At 44.3% G+C, this 27,636-nt stretch overlaps 1 protein-coding gene across 1 annotated transcript; it reads right to left on the bottom strand.

Annotated features, from left to right (window-relative positions):
- Window positions 1–3,974: 3,974 nt before the first annotated feature.
- LOC127589321 (C1q-related factor) lies at window positions 3,975–21,703 on the bottom strand. Its single transcript, XM_052048435.1, has 2 exons — window positions 20,637–21,703; window positions 3,975–5,320 (listed from the first exon to the last, which is right to left on the bottom strand). Exons 1-2 carry the CDS (start codon window positions 21,243–21,245, stop codon window positions 5,141–5,143), a joined length of 789 nt encoding a protein of 262 aa, XP_051904395.1. The 5' UTR covers window positions 21,246–21,703; the 3' UTR covers window positions 3,975–5,140.
- Window positions 21,704–27,636: the final 5,933 nt, after the last annotated feature.

The following is a 27,636-nucleotide window of genomic DNA, read 5'->3' as shown; positions in this document are numbered from 1 at the left end:
ACACACACACACAAAAACAAGAAAAAAGGTCACTAATGCACTCAGTCTGCTGAAGGAGAAAAGGCACAGCAAATGTTTGTTTGGAGTGTTTTTATCTCGCCTTACAGTTTTCTTCTCCAGAGATGTGGCGCCGCATCATGTGAGAATCACGTGGCGGCGGTGGTTGGTTTGGTTTTGTGCGAGTGTAGAGGAAAGGAAGTGGGAGGTGAGAAACACTCTGTGTCCACAGTTTAGAAATTTGGCGCCATTTTGGTAAAGTCAGACACATGTAGAGTCGAAAAATTGGAACAAATGTCTGCGTGATTGCTTGTGCTATGACCCTCCTACAAAATGGCGGAATGATATTTGGACCTTTTGTGTTCCTCTTGGATTTTGTGACAACATGCACAGATATGAGGTTCGCCCTGTGCCGGATGTAGCAAAGCAGCCCCAGGACATAATGGTGCTTTCCTTTTTTTGGGGGGGTCCATTAAAACGTGGATAACAATCCACATGTCAAGAAAAAATTGGTATGAAAATAGAGCAGCAATCCAAACAAATTGTTTCCCTACAATTTCAATTTTTATTTTGTTTGTATTCATTTGAAGGTTTACTACAAATGAGAGTTACTTCTTTTTTTCCCCCAGTCGTGATCACTAACTACTTTAAAATGCTAACATTGCCATTCTATGACACACCGTTTTATGAACTGGCAAGTTCCGTTGACTGTCTTATCACGGGGCAAATTCGGTTTGAATAAATTCAAAAGGGAGACGTTGCGGTCGACTTCAAGCTTTATGGTATTCATACCACAGCAGCTAAAATTAAGAGTGAATGTTTTTTTTCAATAACTTTAGCGAACAGATTTGCCCAGTCTTGTTTCAGCTAATTATAGACACTTTGCACAAAATCCCATTAACTTCCCAAAAGGAACAGTATGCAGAAGCAAAAATATTATTCTTCGTTTAAGATATCCTTTATTTGTCCCACAATGGGGAAATTTACAGTCAGAGTTCAGAAAGGAAACCACAAGGTAGGGAGAGGGGGACAAAAAAAACACGCTCGAACTATCCTCTTCTGAGGATAATTTAAGTCCAGGATAAAAAAAAAAGACCCTAGCACATAAAGAAGAGGATGCTATCCTTTACAAGTCAAAAGCGAACATTTAAAAGTCTTTAAATGTGTATATTTAAAAACAACACGATATCCATCCCCTGGGCTTGATTATCTATTTTATTTCCCCGCAGAGCAGCTGTACCGAGTTAATTTTGCCACGCTGCGATCACAGGTGTCGTCGCACTTGGTTGGAAGAAAAAAAAAACCAAAACAAGTGTTGGAGTCTTAATTGCATTTACCTCATTTGTCCACAAACCCCAGACTTCCACTTTATTATTGGCACATTGTGACTCATCCGCTTGCTTCTGCTTGGCTGCTATTGTGTGCGTCATGAACTCATCGTCTTTGTTACCTTTTTGTGCTAAAGCCCAGCGCTGGGAACCACTCCTGTATTGCAAAACAGTTCATGCACTGCAAAAATGGACCAGTTGTCTTCATGGACTTATCTGTGAACAAATGCCCCAATGATCCCAATGATGTCTTCATGTTTGGCTTTGTCATAAAAGCGTTTTGGCTTGGGAGTGACTAATTTTTGCCAAGCCTTGAAGAATCTTCTATTTGTTATGAGCAATTACAAAATGAATTTTCCATAGTAACTCCCTTTTGAATACAGTGATGCCTTAAGATACAAAACTTGATCTTTCTGTTCGTTAGCTTAATGCTAACACAATGGCAACCACCATAGACTCGCCAATGAATAGCATCTACGTGGTATTATTAGAATGTGGAGATTTGAACATAAACGGTGCTGCAACACACATAGTCGGACAACAAAACTCTACTCGGAGGCATATTTTCTTTAAGCTCCGCAAAAACGAACCTCAGTCACTCATGTGTATGCATGACTATCGAATGGACGGTGTTTCCTTTGTTTCCAAGCTTTTTCAAGACACAAAGTGTTTTGAAGTACTGCCTTATTACCATGTTGGCCTTTGCATGCAGCCGCCGCCTCACCTCAAGTGACTTTGGAGGGTATTTTTGGTGCACCCCGCGGGCAGGCGATGTTTCTGGTGTGCCACCGTCTACAAAATTAGTGCACAAGGGATCGAGACGTACAGAGAAGTGGATGAAATGATACAGCCAGTCAACTGACTCGCTTCCCTTAAGAGCCGAATATTGCCGAGCCGTGTCACATCCCATTCCTGGCAGTCCTTGACGCTTGTCCAATCCAAGCTGCTCCAGCTTCACGCCAGCTAATCTCTCTTGACGCCTTGCGCCGCCTCATCCCGCGAGGGAATGGCAACAATCCCGCCCCCCACCCCTCTTACCTCCCGCTCCAGCCCAAATGGGCACCGGTCCGTCTTCCTTATATCACTATATGCCACCTATCCCGTCTCCATTACTCTCCTTTGTGGCTTTGTCTCCTCTCTCCATCTGTCTTTGTCAGACTGGATTGCAGTCTTCTTCTATCTGGCTCAATCTCACCTCTCTCTCCCCCGTGCATCGCGTTGGTCTTGATGAGAACCTGCGATTGTCGAGTGAGCAATAGCCCCGCGTTTCCTTGAGGGCCCGCCAGCGAGAGCTGCTAAACTTGGAGGACATCTATCTGTGAGCACACCTTTCAAGCTTACGGGGGGGGGGGGGGGGGGGGGGGAAATCAACAAGCGCCGCGTTTCCCTCGATACCCGTCGCCCCGCGCCTGCGTTTAAGGTGTTGACATTTTGGGAAGCGCTCGCTGATACGATCCCTCGCACAAACAAGACCCGGTGTTATTTTAAACAGCACTTTATTTCGAGAGGCATTCCTTACGCTCCCAAAAAAGATCCCCGGGGGCCGAGAGCCTGAGCTTGGGGAACCGTTAAAATAAAGAAAATCAAATGAATTGCGATGAATGCTAATGTTATGTTATTTTTAAGAGTTGTATGGCTACATATGTGGCAGGGGAGGGGGGCAGCCAATAATGAACCTGTAACCCGTTCCTTCCTTTGCGTTGGGCCAATTAAAGCTCTCATAAGATCAGATCAGATAAGAAAACGTTTGTCTGACCATGGAGAAATTCCCAATATGGCGGCGTTTTGATCTTTTTTTTTTTATTTTAAATTTTGACTGTTTTTTTATTCAGTTAATTTAAAGTAGTTTTCAAAGCAGGATTGTTGCCTTTCATTTGTTTTTGCTTCTTTTTTTTCAAAAAGCTTAATTCTACTTTAGCTTCTGTTAGTTTTAATATTAGGTGTATCATTTATTTATGTATTTTTATCCATAAATGAAGTATTTGTTGAGTGCAAAATGGAAAAACGGTTACAAAGTGTCGTCATAAACGGAACTATATTACCCAAACGACTGTGTGACAGTAAATGCCTTTTAAAAATTAAGCTGAAAGCTTCTGTATGGAAAAAAATTTTCACAAAGACGAAGGGCATTTTTGGTATAATTATACAGTCGTCATTTCAATGAATTTTATAATAAAATGTTTTTTTAATACACCCATTATTTATTTTATTTTCATGAAATGTTCATAATTTTAGTTTCAGGTATCTGTTGTGACACATCACATGAATCCGATGGTCCTGCATGAATAATGTTTTTTATGACAACAAACTGCTAATTATGAATCCAAATTCTATTCTTTTAGACTACAGAACTATTTTTTTTACCCAAAATGAAAAGGCATAATGTTACAAAGAAATGTTGCCTTTTTAAAGGTCACTTTTAATCCTGACATCTGTTCTTGACAAGTCGACACTTTGTTTCTCGTAAGAAATCGGAATTGGTTTTTGTCATATTCCACCTTTTTTTCTTCAAAATAAATTTTTTTTAAATTTTTTTATGACATTTATGTGTTTAATTGGTGTTCGCATTCCGAAAAAAAGTCTCCTCTGTAGGAGTCCCCAAAAGTTTAAGAACGTACCTATTTGGTATACAAGAACTAGACCATCCGCTCAAAAAAAAAAAAAAATCCCATTTATTATTTCAATGTATTCAACAATTCCAAAAGATAAGATAGACAAACATGTCATATAGTTCATATACAAGCTTTTTTTTTCTCCTTTCTCTGTTGCACAATCTCATCATGGGCTTGCTAAATAAAATATCATTGGCTGTAGCACAGAGGACGATCGCGGAGAGGAGCATGGAGCTATGACGCACCACATGCTGGCATGCACGCACGTCTGATGGGTGTGCGTGCACACCACACACACATACACGCACACACACACACAGTCACACATGCAGTCCGATCGTCATGGGGCGAGCGGTCGGCCTGCCGTGTTGAGTAAATATTAACACGCGTGTCTGTCTGCGACTGGTGCGGCTAATGAATGGTGAACAATCAGCGACGGCCGAGACGCTCCTTCGCGTTTGCTCTTGAGCTACGAATCTGCGTTTTCTTCGCTTGCGCAGAGAGGATCTAAGCAAAACTAGGACGTACTAGAAGACACTTTGATGAACCCCGATAGCGATGGCAGCAGCAGCAGGACGTCGCCTCGCGTGTGTACGAAAATGGGGTGCGGTCTATATATGAGTAATTTTCCATACAGTTGGGAGTTACGGTGCTGAATGTTATCGTATGAACACAGAGTCACCTGCCACTTCCATAACAACATCTCTTGGGGTTATCTTCACAAGGGACGAGGATATTATCTTTATATATTTTTTTTCACTTTCTGTCAATCGGTGTGGATTATTACGCATCAAATAAGAAAAACACACCAATCTAAGGTTTAAATTGCACGCAACAACACTACGGATTTCAATCGAGTCGGCTGTGGAGAGAAGAGGTGCGACAGTCTGCATTGTGCGATGTGGGGGAGAGAAGAGGGATGGAGGAAAACGATCGAAACAGACGCCCGTTAGTGAGGAGCTTCCGACACATTGGCGCTGAAGCTACCCCCCACGACCCGATGCAACTCTCGCCCCTTTGCCAGTGTGTCTAGGCCTCGGTTTGCAGCGCTCGGATGGATGTTCATGATGATGGAAGGAAGAGGGTGGGGGAAGATAGGGGGACAGGGGGGGTTGGACTAGAAGGCCTTGAACACACATTCTCTCCACCCCACAACTCTTTCCTTAAGTCGAGCTGGACTGTCTTTTTCTCCGTGACGTGCGCTCAGTCCGCGTAGAGGATGAAGCCCGAGAAGGTGCTATACTTGTTGTTGTTGCCGCCGTGCGCTTTGCCACCGTCCAGCTTGATGTAGACCTCGTCCCCGGCGTCCAGGTGGAGGATGACGCTGTTAGAGGCATAGTCGTAGTTCTGGTCTGCATCTTGGGCGATGGCACTGGCGCGAACCTGCGATGACAGCAAGAGGAAGACACGATGTTGAGATGGTCATTTCTGACTGCGTTGAATGTGTCAGCCGGAAAATGCAAGCAAGTTAACTTGGCTGTCTGTATATTTGATGGACAGTGACGATGGCAGTGATTCGTGATTAAGCTAACGTTACTTTTAAGCTAATGTTACGTTTAAGCTAACGTTACTTTTAAGCTAATGTTACTTTTAAGCTAATGTTACTTTTAAGCTAACGTTACTTTTAAGCTAATGTTACGTTTAAGCTAACGTTACTTTTAAGCTAATGTTACTTTTAAGCTAATGTTACTTTAAAGCTAACGTTACTTTTAAGCTAATGTTACTTTTCTCAGTGAAGTAAAATTAGTACAGCTACTTTGCAAGATCACAATTTGGGACTCTACAGCCATTAACAATGATGACAAGCAGGTCACCCCCCCCCCCCCCAAAAAAAATGACTGTCACTATTCATTCAGTCTATGGTTGTAGTGGTGCAGCAGTGAGTGACATTTGAACGTGTACATGGAACAAAACTAATACAAATACAAATAATAAAATACAGTTGCAGATCCTATTCCGAGATAAGGACACAGCAAACAACTGAGCATCGTTCTCTGAATGTTTTTTTTTCCTCCTACTCGTGTATGATTACGTCTTCTGATTGCATTCCGTCACTGCGGTTTTTCAGTTCGGCTTTTATTTGTTGAGGAAATTGTCAATCGATTTATTTATGGTGTCAATGAATAATTTCTGTTTTTGTTTTCGTCTGGGCGGCATGGTTGGAATATTTGTGACGGAAATCAAGCTAACCATCAACTTGTATTTGTACCTCAAATCTTGTCAAGCCTCCTCGGCCAGAACCAGAAGCTTGCCTTCTCTGTCTCTTGGCTCTAGTCTTTGAAGAGTTTGATCTCAAGACTCTCATAAAAACTCTTGCTCCCACTTCCATGAGGGAGAGCATCCACTTTGCCAGCACTCTGCCGCAAAGTTCATGTCCTTCACTCAGGCACCGTCGGCTCGATGAGCACGGCAGATTTTTGAGTTGGGGACCAAATAACCATGTGTGGTCCTAACGTGGTGACGTGTAATTTTCACTCGTTGCGCTTTGCCTCTTGCCTTTGTCTCCTCCGCTATCTCAGCCAGCTTCCATATCCATTTGGCCTTCATCTTTACAACCGTGTCAAGGTGAAGGAGGGAAGCAGCTCAGCTCAGTACCGAGCCCCCTATGGAGGTTTCGTAGGATGTTGTCTATATTAAGGAAGCGAATCGGGAATACGACATTGTCGACACGTCTGCTCAAGTTGGCAATGTGACAATTGAATCTTGTTTGGAAATAACCTTAATGTCCCCGAACCTTAAAAAAAAAAAAAAATGCTGGACAAGAAAGCGCAGTTGCATTGCCAAGTGTGCTGAAACAACATCTGCGCTAGCAAAACAGAAGCAATAATTGTTCAAACGGGAGCTGCAATCACCGTGACGGCTAACGGTTTTGCACGAACGAACACTAAAAAGTGTCGAAAGTCATAAACTGCCTGCTACGGAAATTATTTTGATCATCGGTGAAGTGAAAACACTCCCAAAATGTAACTTGATTCATTTACCCATTCATGTTTACTCCAAATAATTTGGTCTACCCCCAAAAAGTTTTTTTTAAAATCATGTTGCCAACTTTATGCTGAGGTTTTTCCAACATAAATGTAGTTAGTTCCTCAAGATGCATCTTTGCTGAAATGAGATTTGAAGTCAAACTTTAACACCTTTGGCGTTTAGAAGTTGTTTATAGTTTTTCAGTGTTTGTCTCGATGCGATTATTAGTGACCTCCTAACAAGGAGAAGTGCATCAAGTGAGTTAAGAGGAATACAATTGAACCAAAAGATCGGTTTTTTTTCTCTTGTGGGAAGGGGGGGGGGGGGGGGGACGAATAAAAGCAAGCGCACTACACTACATCCCTGAAAGTCAGCGCCAGTTAAATCGGCCCATTAGCGACTTAGTCGGGCAAGCCAGGTCGAATCAAAATCAATCGCTTTCTTGCATCCGTCGTATTTCCTGGTGGCTCATTATCAGCTCTCCTAAGACGCCGTTGCGGCGGCGGCGTGACTTTAAATCGCAGCGTTTCGAGCTGTTGTCAAATGGCACCGAGGACTGCTTATAATTACTGCCTCTCGAGGAGACGGCCATATTGACCGACGTAAGGGATTAATTGTGCAAAATGGAGAGATTTCACATGATCCGCTCGATCTTTGAATACGTTTGAAATATGCTCTTTTGAGTCTCATCCCTCAGTTTTGAGTCATGTGATCTTTAAAAGGGAAAAAATCCAAAATGAGAGGGGAGGAGGGGTGAAACACTCGAGGGTCTGACTGAGTCACGAAATCCAACACCCAAAATTTCTGGCAGCACTCCGCTAAAAAGCATTTACGTGTTCAGGTGACATCTCCGTTTTGGAAGCAAGTGCTGGCAAAAGCTGGTAGTTGGGGGGCGGGGGGTGCGAAAGGATGCGAAATGCTCAAATGATAAAAGCTTCGGCTTGACTCTCGATTGCATCATGAAATGTAACTTTCTTATTTCAAATTGTGTTTTGATGCCAGTTTATCATCGCGAGGAAAACAACAATTGTGGATGAAATGAAGCAACAATTACGAGCGCCACCCAAGTTATCAATCCCATCATCTAAAGATCATAAAATTATAGATCGAATTATCTCAGATGCATAAAATGATCAATTAAAGGCAACAAAATATGCAAAATTACTCTTCACTAAAACTCATGAACTTGTCAATGACATTGTCTGAAATTCAAAATGAAATGAACGAAAACTGAATAATCATCAAATTGTCTACGCTTCAATGTTGATCCAATTTACTAAAACACACAGAATTGTCAATCCACCCACCTAAAACTAACAAAAATTCCAGAAATTCCTCAAATTCTACATTTGGTTGTCTAAAAGTCTGAGAAATGTTGACCAAAAGTTCTTAAACAGTCTAAAAAATTGTCAATCAAATACTTTTAAACTAAAAAAAAAGTCAAAATAATAAAATAAAATTCACAAAATGCTTTCTCGACTTTTCTGGAACTCAATAAAATGTCAATGCCACATTCACAAAAAAAAAAAATCAAAAATCTAATTCTCTGCAACTTAAGAAATCCTCAATTGAATCATCTAAAATGCACACAATTATCCATGAAATTGGCCAAAACTCAAAACAAAAAAATTATATCCACCGCATTATCTCATGATTCAAATTGCCTCAATCTTACAAATTTACCAATCAAATTGTAACAAATTCACAAATTTGTCAATCCAATTATGGAAGAGTCTCAAAATTTCCCAGAAAAATGTCTTAAAAACTCACTTAGAATAATAATCAGAGCATCTTAAACACAAATTAAAAACTCACCAAATCATCATTGAATCATTGATAAAATTGCGTGAAACGCACACAATGTTCTCTTACATTGTTTAAAACTCTCAAAACGATCCATCAAATCATCCAAATCTCACAAAGATGATACCTCAAATTTTGGCTCAGTACGTGAAGCAACAAAATCAACAACCCCGAAACTTCAAGGCAGCCAACGCTGTCAATACGAATGATTGTACTTTTCTTTTGACTGTTTACTCGTCTGATTAAATCGAGCGCAGCTCATATCATTGCGCAAACAGCAGCCCCCGCTGTTGTGATCTGGGCAACGTCTACGTCCGGCGCGTATTAATAATAAGGTGGCATGCGCTCCCCCCCCCCCCCCCCCCCCCCCACCCAAAGTCAACAGCGCCTTATTATCGAGGTGCTGCCGCGACGGCTCAGGAGGATTTGTCAGTTAAGATTTTAATGAGTCTTTATCAAAACATTTGCTCTGCGGGTGATCACACACACACATATGCAGATTTTTGCAATATCGGTCTTCAATTATGATCTTCATTTTGCTCATCTGTGGAGGTTACCATGCTTCTGATCTGATCTTTTTCCGTGATCGGAGTTCCTGTGCAATATAGAACACTGATTCTTTTCTAGACTCTTCCATGTGTCCTTCTACGATAGCCACGGTGTACTTCCAAGCAGGGGCAGACTAATTAATCGGCTAGATTTGTGAAAATATTGGTCATAACCAGGGGTGCGCATAAGTGGCGCGCCGGTACGCAAAAGCATTGAAAACATTCATGCGTGCACCACATTCAACTATATCAAAGAGTATTTCCGTATTAAGCTTAATGCACCTCATTCAGCTTAACTTTGCTCCAGTCGAAGTCAAGTTAGCTTTGACGATTGCCTCCAAGGGCAAACTTCAAAATAAAAGCCTTTTACGGCGTGGCGGTCGATCCATGGTGCAAAAAAAAACCCCAAAACATTTGAACTCTGCTATATTAGCTAAGCTGATCACGGGTTCCCCTACTGTAAGTCAAGTCGGTGCTGGGTCAAATCCTTTCTCTCAATTTGGATTACGTTGAACCCGGCAGTTTTAAATATATACGTTTTCGCCACATGTTGAGGCCCCCCCTTACAAACGGAAGTCCAAAAGGGCCTCCCCAGTGGCGCCACAGCTGCTTGCAGTTTCCCCCGGTGCCACTCTTATGTATATTTAGTTTCGTCTCTCCGCTCCACATCTTTTTATCTCGCCTCAATGGCCAAAACTTGTGCCCGGGAATAATGATCAGGAAGGCGCCTTGTTAAGGGGCCGTGGCGTTGCGAGTGGGACGAAGCGAGGCAGAGCGGCGGCGCGTGACCTTGGCGGCTCGTGCGGCGAGCAACTTTGACAAGGCAAACAGAGCGTGAGGCCGCAAGGCTAGCAAACGAGGTGTCAGCCCGTGTTGTTGTCCTCGCCGGCGCGCTTCCATCCGTCAACGTGATGGCTTTGATTGAATATTCACTCTGCGCTCGGCCTTAATAGATAATGCATGGCGGCGAGAGTTCAGCGTGCATTTCTTTCAATGTATGACAATGAAAGGCAGTTATCAATAATGACTGTTTGTTTGTGTGTGTGTGTGGGGGTGGGGGGGGGGTGGGGGGGTGTATAGAGGGTATGGGCCATGCTGCTCTACTGTACACTTCTCAGTGAAATACTTTTTCTGAACTGTTTTCGAACAAAACATTGATGGAAATCCTAAAAGTTTGAGTTCTGTGGATCCAGGTGTGGGCTGGAATGTCTCCCATTGGGGCGGGGGGGTGGTTGTCAGCGTGACAAGGACACCCAACCCCCTCATCCCCCCGACGTTTCCGACGGCGCTTTGTTGACTTGATGTCGAGCTTCCATTTTGGCTTGATGACTCTATTGGTCCTTTTTAAATCAAAGTGCGCCGCCGCCTAATTGTGTTTGAACGTTCCGGTCGTCAGCTGCATACTTAATGGCTGCTTACAGCACCCCCCCCCCCCCCCCCACACACACACATGCACACACAGTGCCGAAGAGTCTGTGTACGTTCTAGTTCATACTCATCGCCAACAAAATGATGACAATTAAAAAAAAAAAAAACTGTGTCACACGATCCGCTCTTTCATTCCATGAGTTAGTAAATGACCCAATAAATCTTATTAAGTACAGACGTGTACGTCAAAGCTCAGATGGGCGATTGTTTACGCTAACCACCATTTTTACTGTTAATTTTCAATTATTAATCGAGTTCGACCCACGAGAGCTGTTGTAACTTGGCCCATTAAGCAGTTCGAACCTCACAGGACCATCTAATGAGATCCGATACATGAGTCGGGACGCTCATATTTTGCTGACCTTTTGCATTGTGCGGGTACCTCGACGTACAGTATGAGTGTAATTGGTGACATAATAGGCGGCAATCTGCTTATTGGTTGTACTCCGCGCTCCCAAATCTATAAGGAAAAGTGCAAGTGAAAATGGATGTGTGCTCGGAGTTGGTAGCGGTTTTTGATTTATCTCGGTAAAGATAGAATTCTTAATCCGGCTCAAATATTGAATTCCTGCAATGATTTTTGGTCCGCGGAATAAATGTCTTTTTACATTGTTGTGTTCATAACAAGCCGCGTGGGCATTTTGCGTCAAATTGTTGTACGTCTCGAGGCAGCCAATTCCGAGAACATCGATCCGTGCGTTCCCGTAGGAAACCTTTCCCCGAACATTTCAAGCGTGAAAGCGACTAATGCCGCCGGGCACGCCGATGGAATCCTGACAACACGGGACCCTCGTGTCGGTTTTATTCGTCAGAAGAGGCCTGATTGAAAACATGACATGGGGGAGGAAACCCGTTAATGGGAGATTTGCCATCTGTCACCGGCGGAGTAGAAGAAGAATTAATTTCACCAGCTGTCTCGTCTCCTTTTGAAAGACGACTGCGGGAGCCACGCCGATGTTTACCTGAGGCGAGCGCCGTGCGGTGCCAGGCCAGTTCGTTAGAAGAGCGAGGCAGCAAAAGAGGCGTCGGGAGAGCCTCGTCAGGGGCGGGAAGCAGGAGAGGCTGCAAATTTGACCCTACCCTCTGGTTCGAACCCCGCCCTTCACTCTCTGACAGGCTCATCACTTAATTAGCGAGCCGTGCTGTCCGCCCCGACTGCCCACCCCCAATACGCAACGGTGGCTCTCAGTGGAGTCGAAAAAGAAGTAAAAGTCGACCTTTTGTTCACTCAGGTGACTTCTTCTTTAAGCAAGCTTGCCACTAACCCTGCAATCGCCGCACTTCCTGTGTAAGAATACAGAATGTACAGTGGCGCCTCTACTTAGGAACGTCTCTTCATACGAAATTTTCAAGTTACGGAACGTCTCAGCGGGAAAATATTGCCTCTTGTTACGTAAGAAATTTCAAAGGTCAAAAGACAGTTTGGCCTGCTACTCGCAGCTCCGACTTTCCTGAACGCAACATACTTCTAGCTGCTCTGCCATTGGCTATTACAGAGCATCATCCTGGCATCCCATTGGCTAGTTTTACGTAAAATGTGAATCACCCAGAAAAAGTCTTCACCAATCGGGCGATCGCTCTCTATGCTGACGTTTGACTTGTTCATTTTCGAACGATTGTTAAAAGCCGACAAAAGCAAACGTCTTTGGATCAGTTCTTTACAAATGATAGGCAAAAACCACTTCTGAGAGAGAACATGGACTAAAGAGGGCAAAAAACGATCAGGACGCAGTTAGAAGTTAAATGATCATTTAAATTTTTTATTCATTGTTTTTTACATATATTTACAACTCTATATTGTGCAATCATCTAATTGTAACCTGTATTTGTTACATATTTTGATGCATTTTTTCTGCTTTAGGAAACATTTATCTCTGAATTTTTTTGGGGGGGGGGGGGCTTGGAACGAATTAGGCCATTTACATGGAAAATGCGCCTCTACTTACAAAATTTTCGAGTTCAGAAATTTCCTCCAGAACCAATTAATTTCATAAGCGGAGGTGCCACTGTAGTGACGGAATGTCTCTCTTTAACACTTATAAAAGTTAAAGCAGTTTAAAATGTTCTGCAAAACAATATTCAACATGCACATTTTTGGGTGCACCACAGAACTAAGAGAACCGAGAAGGCAGAATGTGCAGACTATGAGTCATGTGACGCCACCGACTTGCTGCCTCCCCGTCGAGGAAGGAGAGGATAATTGTGGCTATCGCTGACGACTGAATTCGGGGGAGGGCGGCTAAATGTCAGGGGCGTGGGGAGCGACGGCGAGAGGGATGTTTGCATAAGATGGGCCGGGGGGCACTTGTCTATCTCCCATATGGCCCTCATTATAATGAAGGAGCCTTGTGAGTCAACACAGTCGCATCCTTGACTCACGAAGCCACGGGAGACTGTCCTGTTTTAGCTTTTGCTCTTAATGCACACATACCAATATATTTATTTTTCTATATTCTCATAGTCTACAATCGGAGGCAATTCGGAAATCTTACATGATTCGGTCGGAATGACGTATCTCTTATTTCGGCATACATGCGGTAGGTGAAGTGGACGGTCAATTGAGAATTCCTCCAAAAAAAAGGAAGAATGATGTACATTATATATACAGTATTATATTTTTTAAATGCTTTGAATCAGAAAATCTGTTTGGATTTAAAACATCCTAAGGCATCAAATTGCGATTGTTTAAAATATCTCGAGACACCTCTCGGATCGTTTTTTACTGGCGAGAAATATCTAATATAATATATAATGAAGGCTATGCACAGTAATTAGATTAGGTATTATTAGGTGTAGATAGATTAGGTATGTAAATCGCGGCAGATCGCACCAGAAAGCAGCTGCTTTCATGTAACCAGCGTTAGCTTACAGCTTAGATTCTTTAAGGCACGTGTGAATTAATAATAAAGACAATTATGATCATAGTACATTCCACTTTGATTAAACCTCGCAGCTTGTACCAGCATTCCTGGCAGGTTTTTTAAACGATGGACCCAAAAACTAGACACTATGCAGAGTTGCACTAATGCTACGAAACTATAAATACAAAAAAAGGAAAACTTGTAAACATATTCTTGGGCACTCTTTAAGATTAGTAGCACTATAAATTGGTATATTGTAACGAACTAGGTTATGTGTTTTGTTGGGAAGTGTTGCCGCTGGGAGCTTGTGGCAAAGTATGTCATGTTCCATTACTTTGAACGCTGCTCTATCCGAGTCATAAACGGAACACTCTGTGTGTGGTTACGAGTGACTGGGAATGGCGAGAGACATGAGGGAGCGTGTGCGCCGTGGGATAGAAAAATGGTGTTTTGCTTGTTCATAAACGTGAGTTTGATGACTCATGCTTTCATAATACATAGACGCTAAAATATGTCAGCATACCAAACAGGTGTTAATGCTAGCTAGCTTCCAAACATGACTGTCCCTATGTCAGAAATAAAATCAGGCATCTGCCACAACATCTTTGCCTTTTAGTCGCTAGTTTTTCATCGCCATGCTGCCATGAAAGGGACTTTTACACCGTATTAAGTATTTTGGGTGAAAATACACCCCAACTTTCAGACTCTGTTGCTAACACAGGTTAGCCATGACGCTGCATTAACCACTATGCTACTGTTTAGATCACAGATGTACCGGATTACCACTACTGTGCATGTGCTTCACAGGAAAGGCGTATAGCCAGTGTGAAACAAGACAATTTTGAAAGAAAAACAGTGTCAAATGAATACATCAATAAATAACTCATCAACTATTACATTAATTGTTGACGAGTTTGCTGACTTAGTCAATCTTGGTAGCACCCCTAATATATATATATATATATATATATATATATATATATATATATATATATATATATATATATATATCCAGTGTGTGTGTGTGTGTATTTTTCTCTTCCATATGTTCATTATGCATGCGCTGCCACTGTGCGACGGCACCGCACCATTCCGCAGAGGCCGGCAGCACCCAAGGTGGGTGATTGCCGCTGTGCCCAAATTGAAAAATGTTCAGTTCAGGTGCAGAAATCCAATAAGTAGTAAGTCCTAAGTAATCCAATAAGAGAGATGTTCGCGAAGTAATTTCAGAGTGACAACAGCAAGAAACTTCCTTTCCTGCAACGAAAACGGCATATAGGTGAAAATTAAATAAGTATAAAGGTATTATATAATATTTGTATTTGTGGTTGACCAATCTAACAGTTTTTAACATATTTTAACTCGTAAGGCTTTGGCCTATTCTCTCTAACAGAGAGCCAAAATGCTGTGTGCTCAGTTTCAAGTACATCTTGATGCGGCCTTCATGGAACTTTAGCTTTTTTTTCCTCTCTCTCTCTCTCTCCTTCTTTTTATTACAAGCTGACATAGACTTTTGAGTTGTTCCCGGGTCAAATCCACATTGCTGAGCCGCGGCTTGCTTTCCATCCAAACCAACGAGAAATGGCTCCTGGCTACTTCCTGTTTGGTCGCTTAGCAACCAGTGTCGAATATGGACAAGTTTGTGCCGTGCCCACCGTCGTCATTGCGCCGTGCAAACCAAGTGCAGAGCCTTGAACAGATGTGGTTGTTAGCAACATTGCTGCTACAACAACGATAGAAATCATAATAATAATAATCACATATTTCATTGTCATTGATGGAAGATATGGTGGATACAAGCATTGTTAGTTATGTTGCCGAGTTACTAGGGTTTAGTGTGGTGGTCAGCTGGGCCCGGCTCCCGCAGTTTAGAAAACGAATGATTAGAGGTCCTGTATTTCACTTTTCTATTTGTTGCATGACCCGCGGCTTGATTCAGAGGAATGTGAAATGACCGAATGTGTATTTTTTTTCCATTTTTAAAAAGTAACTAATTCTAAAATGCAACTCACCAGGCATTCGCAGGTGGTGATATTTAACGAAGTACAATTAGAGATTACGGTTGCTTCATTTTCCGAGTGTCTCCGATAGATGAAAAAATGATTGGCAATGTGAGCTTGGAGGCTTTGATCAATTCCTCACTGATATACACGACGACAACAGTGTCATCCTGGCATTCCCGCTCCGTGCCGTATTTCCCGACGATCTTCATTTAACACCTCTCGTCGCTAATTGGGTCCCGAGCGCTCACGTCCCACTCGTCCTGAGTGTCATCACCGGCGTCCAATTACGGAGCGGATCGAGGCCAGAGGTTCCGCCCCCGCCTCCGTGCACCGCGTGACACTATAGAGGAAGTGGCGGCGCGGTTGCGTCACATGTGGCCAAAAATGTTGGGAAAAAGTAAACATGAACACACTATCTCGCAGACAGAAACAAAGGGGGATCAATACTGAAAATGAGTCTCTTTCTCTCACTCTCTCGCTCGCTCTCTCTCAAGCCCAGTCTGTCCATTCCAAACAACGCCTTTCTGTTGCACCGGCCACACACACACAGAGGCCTTTCAGTGCTCATTGCCACCAAGAATAGCAGCTCCAAACATTTCCGGAATGCTAAAATCAATCAAGACTTAATGGGACCCGCGCGCGACTATGGCCAAAATAGAAAAAAAAAAAGCTCAGAGCGTGCTTTCAAATTTCTCTTTTTGTCATCTGGCACGAAAACATATGTCAACAACCTGCATCCAGATGGCTCCCACATTCAGCGCCTGGGCTGGGTTTCACATTTCAATGTCTTGTTTTCACCTGAACGCACAACAAAGGGGGAGAAAAGAGGGACCCCCGAAGGCACCGTGCAGTAGCTCATTTGTGCCACGCTTGAAAAAAAAATGTTTTTTAAATCAGACATAGCAGGATGCGTCATGATGATATCATTTGTCAGTGTAGTTTTTCTTTTTTTTTGTGGAGTGGAAAGCACTCTAAGAGTTGAGCTCATGTAAAGGAGAGATGGAGGACAGCGCGCAGTTGGAGTGTGTGCGAGTGCAGGGGGGGCAACGCGCAAACGCAAGAGGGAGACTGCGGCGATAATTGCGAGGGAAGCGTCATGTGCACGAAGGACGTTGAAGCTTATTAAAGGAGGAGACGGTGATTATTCACTACGGCCCTCTGGAGGGGCAGACGCCCCAGTCGTTGCTTTTAATTAAGTCTGAAAGTGTTTTTGTGGATTAATAACAATATTAAGAAGGGGGTTGGGGTGGAGAGAGGAAGTGCAAACACATCCTGGATCTTGCTCGCATGCCTTTTAATTACAATTAAGTTGACTGGGTGACACAAAAGCGCCATGTCTCATCTTGTTCTGCTTTAGTCGTCTCCGTCACTCCGACTCGCACCCTTCCAGACTCCCCCCCCCCACTCCCACCCAAATCAAAGCAGAGCATCGATTTAGGATTCCTCGGAAGGTTCGGAGTCAAAGAACGGGCGCTGGAGGAATCGAAAGATGGCGAGGCGGAAGAGGAGGGGAAGAAATTGGCTCTGCTGAAAATAGGTTTGTTTATCTCCCAGGAAGCTGGAAAGAAAAGTGACGGGGACAATGCCGCCGTTTTCTCAGATGGTTGAAAGTAAGCTTTTGAATGTTGTGTCGATGTTTGACACGTCTGGGAAAGGTGTGGGCGCAGCCCTTTGCTGGGGTGAAACGGCACTGCAGGGTATGCCAACCTCGCCACTGTCCAAAGATGATAAAATAGTGGAACTGTATCGTCTGTGCGCTCCCTCTTCTTGTCCCAGTGCACAGTGCGGCTTTCTGCTGCCTTAATGAGATGAGGAAGGCTCTGGTGCCACTGCACACCCTCCACCTGGACACCCAGCGCTCCATGAGCTCATGTGGCCCGACATTTTCAACCAGTCAGCACCAGATGTTCGACCCAAAAGCCTCTTGAGAGGCCACCGTCATATCACAACCCAAGACCAGCTTCTACCACTCGATAAAAAAAAAAAAAAAGCTTATGTTGTTTTCCCGAACTGACTCGCTTGGTCGATGGGGATTTTGCTATTGTGAACACTCTTTTGTGTGTTCTGAAGTTCAAATCTGTAATTCACTTTTGGCAAGTCAAAGAAAACATTTTAGAGATCCACAATGACAGTCTTCCTCTCCACAATTGGACTCCAATCATGAAATAAGCGCACAAGCACATGTACGCTCATTGTTTGGGGAATAACGTCCCCTGACTGTGCAGCTCAAGTTCTTCAATAGCAAGATAGTGTTGACGAATGCTGGACGTCCAAGTCTGTCAATTGGCATTGATTTAGCCACTCCCCCTCAAAAATCGGAAAATCAGATGTTGAAAAAATAGTTGAATGCAGTATCTCCACAAATGAGTATAGTACTGTTGATTTCTCAGACTTTGCAACTATCTTCAAATATTTTACTTCATATATTTTGTGTGACACTTTGATATTGTAAGAAATTGGTCCATCTCTTACGAACATGCCAGAGGAGTGCAAGTGTAGCGTACCCAGAAATTAGGTCCCCCCCAAGCAAGGCACGGATTGCATTTTAGGCATGTGATGTCACACTCTTTCGACTTCCATAGTCAGGCTGATGAATAGCGGTTGTAGTAGTGAGGCAGCCATTTGAGCACAAATGGTGGAGCAACGCATGTAGACAAACAATATAAACATTCTTCGCAGGCGTATATTATTTATCCTTTGCTAAAAAAAATGACTACAGTAGCTTACTGAGTCCGTTCTCCATGTCTACATTACGCTGCCCCCACTGTAGTTAAGTGTGAAAGGACAGACAAAGACGAACATTTTCTACTTTATCGCCATTGTGTGGTCCTCTAGAGAGACATGCAACGTGTGTCTATGTAACTGAAGTGCCTTTGCAGCTGCCCCCCCCCCCGGCCTGCCTTGGGGAGCGCAATAACGCGGCAACAGAAGGTGTCTTAATGCCAACATATGTTCTTCCTCTCCGATTAGATATCAGGATGTTCACGCCCCAGCCGTAAAAAAAAAAAATCACTGTGGATTGAGATGTTACACTGCCGAGGCCGCCGTGTTGTGAAGTTGACGAGGGTGAAGGAGTTAACCTTTACCGGGGTTGTCTTGATGAGTGCGTGGGGAGGGCGTTTGGGGGGGGGGCTGAGCGTGTTGGCGCCGCAGAGTCGATGGCGCTCGTTAATTCAGTTCCAATTTGTGCACAGAGGCGTCATCCGGAGACCCCGGCGGCCTCCTGCTTTGTTTTAACTCTGTTGAGCAAGTTGTCATGACTCATTTGCATATGCAACTTGGACAAAGTTACTTCGGAAGTGCAGATTGCACAGCGCAGTGATTTCGTAGTTTTGCCAATTACTGAAACAAATGAGAAAATGTTTGTCTTTGGCTGCGGGATATACAGTAGACTTCAGCGATTTACTGGAAATGATATCATATCGACGCGATGCGCACAATGATGATGTGATATTGCGGCGCTGAGCCTGTGCCACTTCATTAGGTACACCTGCAAGGTCAAATGAGAGTCGATACAAGAAACGCAAAGACGATCCTGCTCAGTTTTGACTTCGTTGAACGGTGGTCATCAGCTTTGACAGCTGTTTGGATGATTTAGCTTGACGGGAGGCCCAATTTAAACTGAAACTGCAAAAATAACACGCGTGCTACATGTAACGCATTTTAATGTGTTACATGTGCCTATTGTTGAATGTGTGTGTCGATATAAATCAAAAGTGAATATTATCAGCTATTTAAAAGCAACATTTTTTTTTCAAACACAGCTTTTACTGGAGCTTATTAAATAGTCCATAAGTACCTTATGAAGCGTTTAAAATAAATTTCAGATATACGCTCCAAGCCGAGCCGTGTGGAAATTAGCTTATTTCGGACCCACCGGGAGGGAAAAAAAAAGTTTTGTGTACATTTATTTATCCTGTTTGTGTATAACATTGGCTGTTTTTGCAGATTTATTTCCAGTGCACTCAGTGTCACGTCCACCTTTTTTTTTGTGTGTGTGTGTGTAAAATGCGCACGGCCACATTTTATGACAGGAGCCTTGACAGAGTGCGAACTGCGCGGCAAACACGCACATTAGTGACCCGAGAGGACCCCTCAAATGAAATTAGTGCCTCGTAAAAGTGATGCATAGAAGCCCCGGAATGCCGCACGCGGACGGCGGATGCCGTTTACGCGACATAAGAACTTTTGACGCACCTGCAGTCTTCTCCCCGTGCGCGTGGACTGATCAAATCAACGCATCGGGTTGCATTTGCATTGTTGTTTCCGAGGCGTTGATTTGAATTTTTTCTGAAGCACAAAATAAACTCCGAGTGGAGGTCCAAATAAATAAAATCACAAGGAAGAGAAGAAAGGTGTGGACAGACTCTACAGTGGGGCGGGGGTTGGGGTGGGGGGGGGTTGTTTGGCAATGTCAGGACGCATCATATGCGGACGGGGCGATCGGAGGGGGGGGACGCAGTTTGCAACCAGTCAACACATTTTTATCTCCAGGCGAGCTGCGTTCCACAGATGTGCGCTCTGCACGCGACCGCGGCAATTATACGCTCTAAGGACGTTTTATTAGGTACACCTGCTCCCCCATGTAATGACATCCAACGCAGTGCAAACATTCTGCCTCTACAAAGATAACTTTATAAAAAATCTTATATAGGTTGTTGTATTTTGGTGGGAACTTTGTGCAAACGGCATTATTTTGGGGGGGGGGGGGGGGGGAACGGGCTTTGCTGTTACTCCTTTCGATCCGTATTTTCACATACGCACACAAAAAATGATGGTTAGAAACAGACAACGTATTGGAAACTACGTACATACCTGGATATATGATCATGTCAAAATGGTATGGTCATGACTTTGGTTGTAAGGGTATCTAAGTAACCCTGAGTACGGTCTGTAAAATATTCGGGAACCCCCCCACCCCCCACAAGATAATTCATACAATTCATATTTGTCAAAGGAAGAGATACCGACAGGACAGCCATTGCGTTGCGTCTCGTCAGATGGCGCAAGTGACTGGAAGTGAGTTTTAGACGGCGAGCATGTCGAGGCAAAGACGAACCGAGTTGGTCAAAAGTTTCCGATCACCGACCTGTCCGTTCTTGCAGAGGTCGGCCCACATGCTGGTGCCGTCGCCGCCTCTCATCAGCACGTGATAGATGAAGAAGTACGTGCCCGGAATGCTGCACACAAACTTGCCGGCGATGCCGTCATAGTTGTTGCCCAGGTTGGTGACCACGTCGTCAAACTTGAGGATCTCGTAGCCCTCGTGGGGGTTCTTGAGGCCGGCGTAGAAGGCCACCCGAGGTACCGTGCTGTAGGTGGCCGTGCTGATAGCTCCGTTGTCCCCCAGACCCAAAATCCCAGTCCTTCCCTGGTCCCGACTGTCTCCCGGAGGCCCCGCCGGTCCGGGCGGCCCCGGTTCACCCGGCGGGCCGGGCGGCCCCGGCTTTCCCGGCCTGCCGGGCTTCCCTTGCGGGCCCTGCAGGAGCGTGGAGGGCGGCGGGACGATGCCGGGGTCGCTCAGCGCCTCCGCCTCCGCTTGCAAGCCCGTCGAGCTGGTGCTGCTACTGGGGGTTCCCTTGTTCAGGTAGGGGTCGCACACCATCCGACAGGTGCCCAGCATCTCATAGTGGCTGGGGTCCGTACCCACGGAGCTGACCAGCACGGGGATGAGCACCACCAGCACCAGGACCAGCATAACCCCCACGGCGGCCGCCACCAGGGTCTTCCTCCCGATGCTGAGTCGGGGAAGGGGCTGAGCGGCCAGCGTGGGTCTCCCGGGGGCGGAAATGGTGACCGTTGGGTGTGGGGAGCCTGTCGCCGAGGAAGAGGACCCGCGGATCCTGAGGAGGGGCGCGATGGGTGGAGCGGCGGGCGCGCGAGGCGGAGACCCACATACACTTGGTACGGAGCTCCCGGCTGCGCTCGGTCCGTGGCGGCGCACGCACAAACCACTTGGAGGGAGCCGGCGCGCACTGAGCCACACGGTCGGCGAGCACTTCCTAAACACTCTCTGACTTGTGAGCGCAAGACAGAAGGATGTGAGAGGGAGTCCGCAGGGATGGAGGGAGGGAAGAAGGGAGAGGGAGAGAGAGAGTGAGTGAGTGTTGCGACCGCCAGATGTATGTGTGTTGCGTGTGTGTGTGTGGTGAGTTTTTGGAGCCGGATTCTTATAAGGCGCGAGCAGTGGGGGACCCTCCCCAGCCCTCGCCTCCACTCCCCCACCGAGTGAGAGACAAGAATGGCTCCATCCTCCCCCCCCCCCGCCCCTTCCTCTGTTTCTCATCACTCACTTCCCCCTTCTTCCTTGTTCAAGTCTCACCTCGCTCGCCCTTGCTCTTTTTTTTTAAATTGCCGTTTCTCACTTTTGTTGCTTTATCATCTCATCAGCCCCCCCCCCCCACTAAACCCCCTCCCAGCCTCTAAAAATAAAGACAGCGCCACGCGAGGAGAATTTCGAGGGATGCATGCACTCGTATGCATGCGCATTTGCACTTGGCAAATAATAATAATAAGTCGAGCTGCAGGCAGCTACAAAGGGCCCCAGACGCGGCTTGTCGTCGTCGTTGAATGTGAGGCAGCGTCAGAAGTGGAGAGCAAACTAACATGTTGGGGGTTTACCCGTTGAGGATGAGCCGAGAAGGATGTTGGGATTGGAACTTGGGAGTTTGGGATGAAAGTTTAGGGGGTCAGGGACTGGCCTAATTCATTCAGTAGCAGCCAATTCTGGACCAAGTCTGAAAAGACGTTTAAAAACGTCTTTGGGAGTGAATGAGTTAATGACGGCGTTTGATTCAAATGCGTCACTTTTTGATAAATGTCAACAAGATGTCGAAAAGATGAGATACACTGCGTGTCCGTACTCTGAGGGGAGAGACAAAGAAGCCGAGGGATTGAAAGAGCAAGAGAGAGAGAATAATTCCGCGTTAAAGGTAATAAACTTCCATCATACATAGCTTTTAAATTTTTTGTATTTTTTTTAAGGGTAGCTCTTTTGGGACCGCCAACTGATGTTGTGCTAAAGTTATCCCCTCGCCTGAACGGGCTGACACCTCCTCTTATTGGCGTTTATGGTATAGATTTTCATGTTTATATCAAATTAAGGCTGCTGGTCAGGGGTAAAAAAAAATCCATATGCAGCAGTAACATCATTTTGATGACATTTTCGTCCCCCCGGGAGTGACGAACGGTGAAGCGAGAGAGTAGCAAAATACAAAGATTTGCAGATGGGCTCGCTTGTGTTGTGTTTATACGTTGACGCTATTGGGAATTAAACAAATGCACGATAACAACATGCTAAAAACTGATTTGCTAGCTAGGTTTCAAACAAAGCGTTATGATTCTCGATCATAAAATCCGTGCGATCTGATCCCGATCAAAGACCCACCCGAAGATACATTGTAATGACACGATTTGCGATTTATTTTTTGCGGCATCGTAATACAGTCGAGTAGACAAACCGGGGAGGGTAAATTACCGTATTTTTTGGATTATACGTCGCTCCGGATTATAAATCGCACCAGCTAAAAAATGCATAATTAAGAAGGAAAAAAAAATAAGTCGCACTGGAGTATAAATCACATTTTGGGTGAATTTTGATCAAATCTAATCTTGAAAGGCAATTTAAAATTAAAAGAAAATAGAAAACACCACGCTGAATAAGTGCACGGTATGCGAACTTTACATGACGCATAAACAACGAACTGAGAATGTGCCTGGTATGTTCAAGTAACATATTAACAGTTATTCAGATAACTATCGCAGAAAGAACATGCTAACAAGTTCACCAAACCATCAATGTCACCCCAAAATCACAAAATCCAATGGAATCTTCATCCTCTGTGTCACTTTAAAGCAAGTCCACCAACTCCGGAGGTAGAAGACGCAGCGCTTCGTCTTCTACGTCGCGTACGTCAGAATCATCTGGGTTTTATCAACACAGGTCTAAAGCGGCCTCTTGGGGTTAAATATGAAAATGATATAATAACATGTTAATAATTTCACCCATAAATCGCTCCGGAGTATAAGTCGCATCCTCCAGCCAAACGATGAAAAAAAACCTGCGACTTATAGTCCAGAAAATACGGTACTGCAAGTTATCTGCAGTAATGTTCTCCTTAAGGCACCGTAGCAGTCTGGCATTTCCCATGACACTTTAGCATTGAGCTCGCGGATTTATGCAAAGGGTGGCAAAGTCATGCGGTTGTTTTGAGTACACGTTGTGTAATTCGCTGTGTTATGTTTAGTTTGACGGTAAACGTCAGTGGTAGTAAACAGCTCCCGGCATCTGTTTTGAAGCTTTGCTCACTGTGCCAAACTGCTACCGGGTCACTTTTATCACAACACGACACAACATTTTCCGACTGGTACAAATGTAGCTTATTCCAAGTGTTATACTGAACAAATCGGTTTCAATTTTAATTTTCTCGCTGCGCTAGGAGAAAACACGACTATTTCACCATCTATTTTCTGGTTTAAATTCAAGCCGATGGTGATTTCATGGACATGTTCTTCCTCCTCCAACTCATCCAATGTGTTTATGGAACTGGCTTTTGCGCACTGGGAAGTGAAAAGCCCTTCTGCCAACTCTTCTGACAAAGTTGGAAGCATACAATTATTCAAACTGGACAAGGAGTTGAGTCCAAGCTTTCATTGATTAATTAATCGATTCAAGGGGCGTGTTCCAAGGCTTTGCGCATCACAATTGCCATTTCTAACGCTGACGTCAGCGAATTTTTACATTTTCTGGCCTCGGCTTCCGTGTGGTCACAAATTGGACAAAACATACGTGCTCTTCTTGTCTTTTCCTCCCGAAATATCACAATGGACTTTTCCTGGCTGGCGCCGGATTGCTGGACTGAACTCTTACGACAGCTTGAGACAGATCCACGGATGAAGTTGTCTTCGTACGACTCGTTCTCTTCGTCGTGACCAAACTTTGAAAGTGGTGCACACGCCGGCGGTCCGCGTCTAATTTATTAGCGAGCAAATAACGCACCCCAACGCCCTCTTCCAAATACCCCTCACGCGGCAGTTGTGCCTGCAATGCATATTTATCTTTTAGTTTTAGTCCTCATAACAAGAGTTAACCTACATGAGGAAGCACACAGGCCTTAAATTGGTTTTATGGTTTGTTCAAGGAGGGGGTGGGCTGCGGTGGGGTTTGGGGGGGCGGGGGGGTTGTTTGCTCCAGCTACCTTCTGCCTGGACTTGCCAGTCACATCGGCTGCGCCCCAAACTGCAATCTCACAAGCAAAGGGATGCCTGGGAGGGAAGAGGACAAACACAAAGATGAGCAGGAAGAAGAGGAACACAAAGACAAGGCAGAGGAAAAACAAGACAAAGTTTCGCATCATCATTTATTTCATAGATGCACATTTTAGTTGTAGATTTTTTTTTTTTGGTTCATAGCTCACAGCAGCAACTGGCAATTGTGACGCAATGACGAATTCCAGTCTTGGCCCGTTCGTTGAGCACTGCTGGCATTTTAGGAATATTTCCCTATGATTTTGACAACGACTGCTCAATGGCAACAGTGTGGGTTGAAAAAAGGCTGCAAAAATCTGTCTGTGTGATAATTATGCCAGACACGTTTCTTTTTGCTCTTTCCCTTCAATGACTGTTCATATGATGATCTTAACACAGCCCCCCCCAAAAAAATTGTTGATGGGAGTCACAAATAGCTACTGTTGCCAAGCACCAATTACATAGTGTCAACGTTCTTGCTGAAATTAAAAAAAAAGGGAACGGCATATCAGTTAAAAAAGCCAAAATATGCTAAAGATTCACTGAAAAATGCTGAAATCTATTTGTGATGCAAAGTGGACTATTTACAAAGTTGAGGGTAGAGCAAATAAATCCCAAATGTTTCAAACTGTTGTCCTCCCGTGTGTTCAGCGGCATTGTGCTTGATCTAAAGGAAGGCTGAAACGAAAAAGAAATGGGTCAATTTCTTTTTCTTTGTGCGCCATAAAGACACTGCAGTCAATCAGACCGTGATGAAAAATCAAGCAACGAGAACGCATGAGAGGAAGAAAAGAAAAATAAAAACAAAACCAAAAAAAAAAGAAAAAAAAAGCAGGAAATCACTACGTCAGTCATCCAGAAGACTTTCAAAGCTCAGCGTGCTGTTGTTCTTTGTGGTTCCAAAGGAGGCAGGCAAAGGCAGAACAAATGCGTTTCAGAAGGTGCACAGGGGACAAAAACGCACAAAACACGTGGAAGAGTCTTCAAGGATTCTTCTTTTTTTTTTTCCAGAGAGAGAATTTTGCGGGTCAAAGAAGCAAAACATCACAAGCGAGCACAGTCATCCACACTCTGATTGCTTCCCTTGTGTTGCTCCTGGCCGCTTCCTATCAAAGAGCTCCTTTCACGAGAACATTTTGCTGCGGAGACCTGTGGGGAGGGAGGGCACAAGTGGCGAGGGATGCGGAGGGTGCAACACAAAAAGTGGGCACCGCACAGGAAGTCAAAACAGAAGAGATGAGCTCGAAGATGCATTTGTGGACGAGGAGAAAAATCGACAAAGCGAGCATTCCTGTGATCTGAATAACTCAGAGTAAACCAATATTTTTACAACATATTGCTATTTTTTACTTTATTAAAAACATGTAGCAATTTTTTTTTTTTTTTAATTTTTCTTGATTGAAACGAATTAGCAGCAATTCAATTCATTTCAATGAGGAAAATTGCTTTGATGGTCAAACTGAGTCAGCTAAAGTTGGAGTATGTCGACTTGAAACTGCTAGCAAAATTTTAAGGTAGTCTCACTACAACCCCTCACATCTCTGCCCGAAAGAAACACCCCCAGCTCACGAAAGCGCGTTAAACGGCGCCATGCCGACATAGTTACGCTGCTAGCATGACTTCTTCACGATAAAGTATTGCCAAAAATGAAATGTTATCAGTTTGATGTTGTATTTTTGTAACCTCCAATCAACTACAGTTCTGTGGAATAGTATTTGCCCCCTTCCTGATTACTGAGTTCTTTGCATATTTATCACTTACCAATATTTCAGTACATCAAAGCAATTCAATATCACACAAAGAATGTCTTCATTCATTCAAAGTTGCAAAGATGCTCGCCACACATTCGCAAATAGCTTTAACGTAAGAAATAATAATTGCGGCGCATGATGGAGCCAGAGATGGGTGATTTTCCCAAGAAACATTCGAAAAATATTCCATCAGGTCATAAAACATACTATATATGACAAAATTTATATTTTTGCCTCCTTCAGCCCTTTCATGCACCCTGTAACCTGGTAACATGATAAACTGTCCACTGTAGTTACCACAGTCCCTGAAAGCGTTAAACTCACAGTTTGTTTGTTTTTTCTTTCAAAAAGATCATTAAGGTAAGAGTGTCCCAAGAATTTTGCACAGTATTGCATGTTCCCTTTGCCTGCTGAGTAAATTAATATGCTAGTTCTGCCTTAGTGATTTTTGCTGACTTGCACTATAATACACACAACATCCAGGTAAAAGGGGGTGCCGAAACAGTGAAGGACATGACTTCTATATACACACACACACACATACACACACACATACGCAAATGGGTACCGAAGCGGTGTCGTCTGTATCCACGTGTCCATTCCGCGTGACATTTCCCTTGTTTACACATTTCCATGTGACCATGTTGCAGTTTTGTCCAAGGAGACATAAAGACATCCATCCCCAACTCGGTCATTCCACCAAAGATGCAATTTACAGTTCAATTTAGATGAAGGGAAAGAACTTTATTCACCTGACAGCCCTTGAATGCTTTCCACCACTGCAAGCAGCTGCCAGGGAGATAACATTGTCAGTGTGTTTATTTGGTTCTGCTGCCCTCCTGGTGCTTTTTGTGTTCTTATGTAGGCCATTACTTGTGCTACTTGCCTCGAGGCTTCAGTCAACTACCCAGAGGAAGTGTAAGCTTTAGGACCTAGCGGAGGAATGGTAGTTTCAAAAACAGCTGTGATTTTACCATGTTCACTGGAAGTGGCTGCTAGAGAGATGGCACTTTGCTGCCCACGAGTACCCCCAGTCTGAGTGAGTGTGTGTTTGTGTGTGAAGTCACACAAAACCAGTGCACGATGAGTGTG

This window comes from Hippocampus zosterae, chromosome 17 (genome assembly GCF_025434085.1).
Source record: "Hippocampus zosterae strain Florida chromosome 17, ASM2543408v3, whole genome shotgun sequence".
Classification (NCBI taxonomy): Eukaryota; Metazoa; Chordata; class Actinopteri; order Syngnathiformes; family Syngnathidae; genus Hippocampus; species Hippocampus zosterae.
The sequence above is the reverse complement of the archived record's forward strand: the minus strand, read 5'-3'. Positions and strand labels throughout refer to the sequence as shown.

Excerpts from the sequence above, each read along its gene's own strand:
- LOC127589321 (XM_052048435.1), bottom strand. The coding sequence starts at position 21,245 with ATGCTGGTCCTGGTGCTGGTGGTGCTCATCCCCGTGCTGGTCAGCTCC. Across the intron at positions 5,321-20,636 it reads ACCTCTGCAAGAACGGACAG|GTTCGCGCCAGTGCCATCGC; the intron begins GTCGGTGATCGG and ends CTGTCATCGCAG.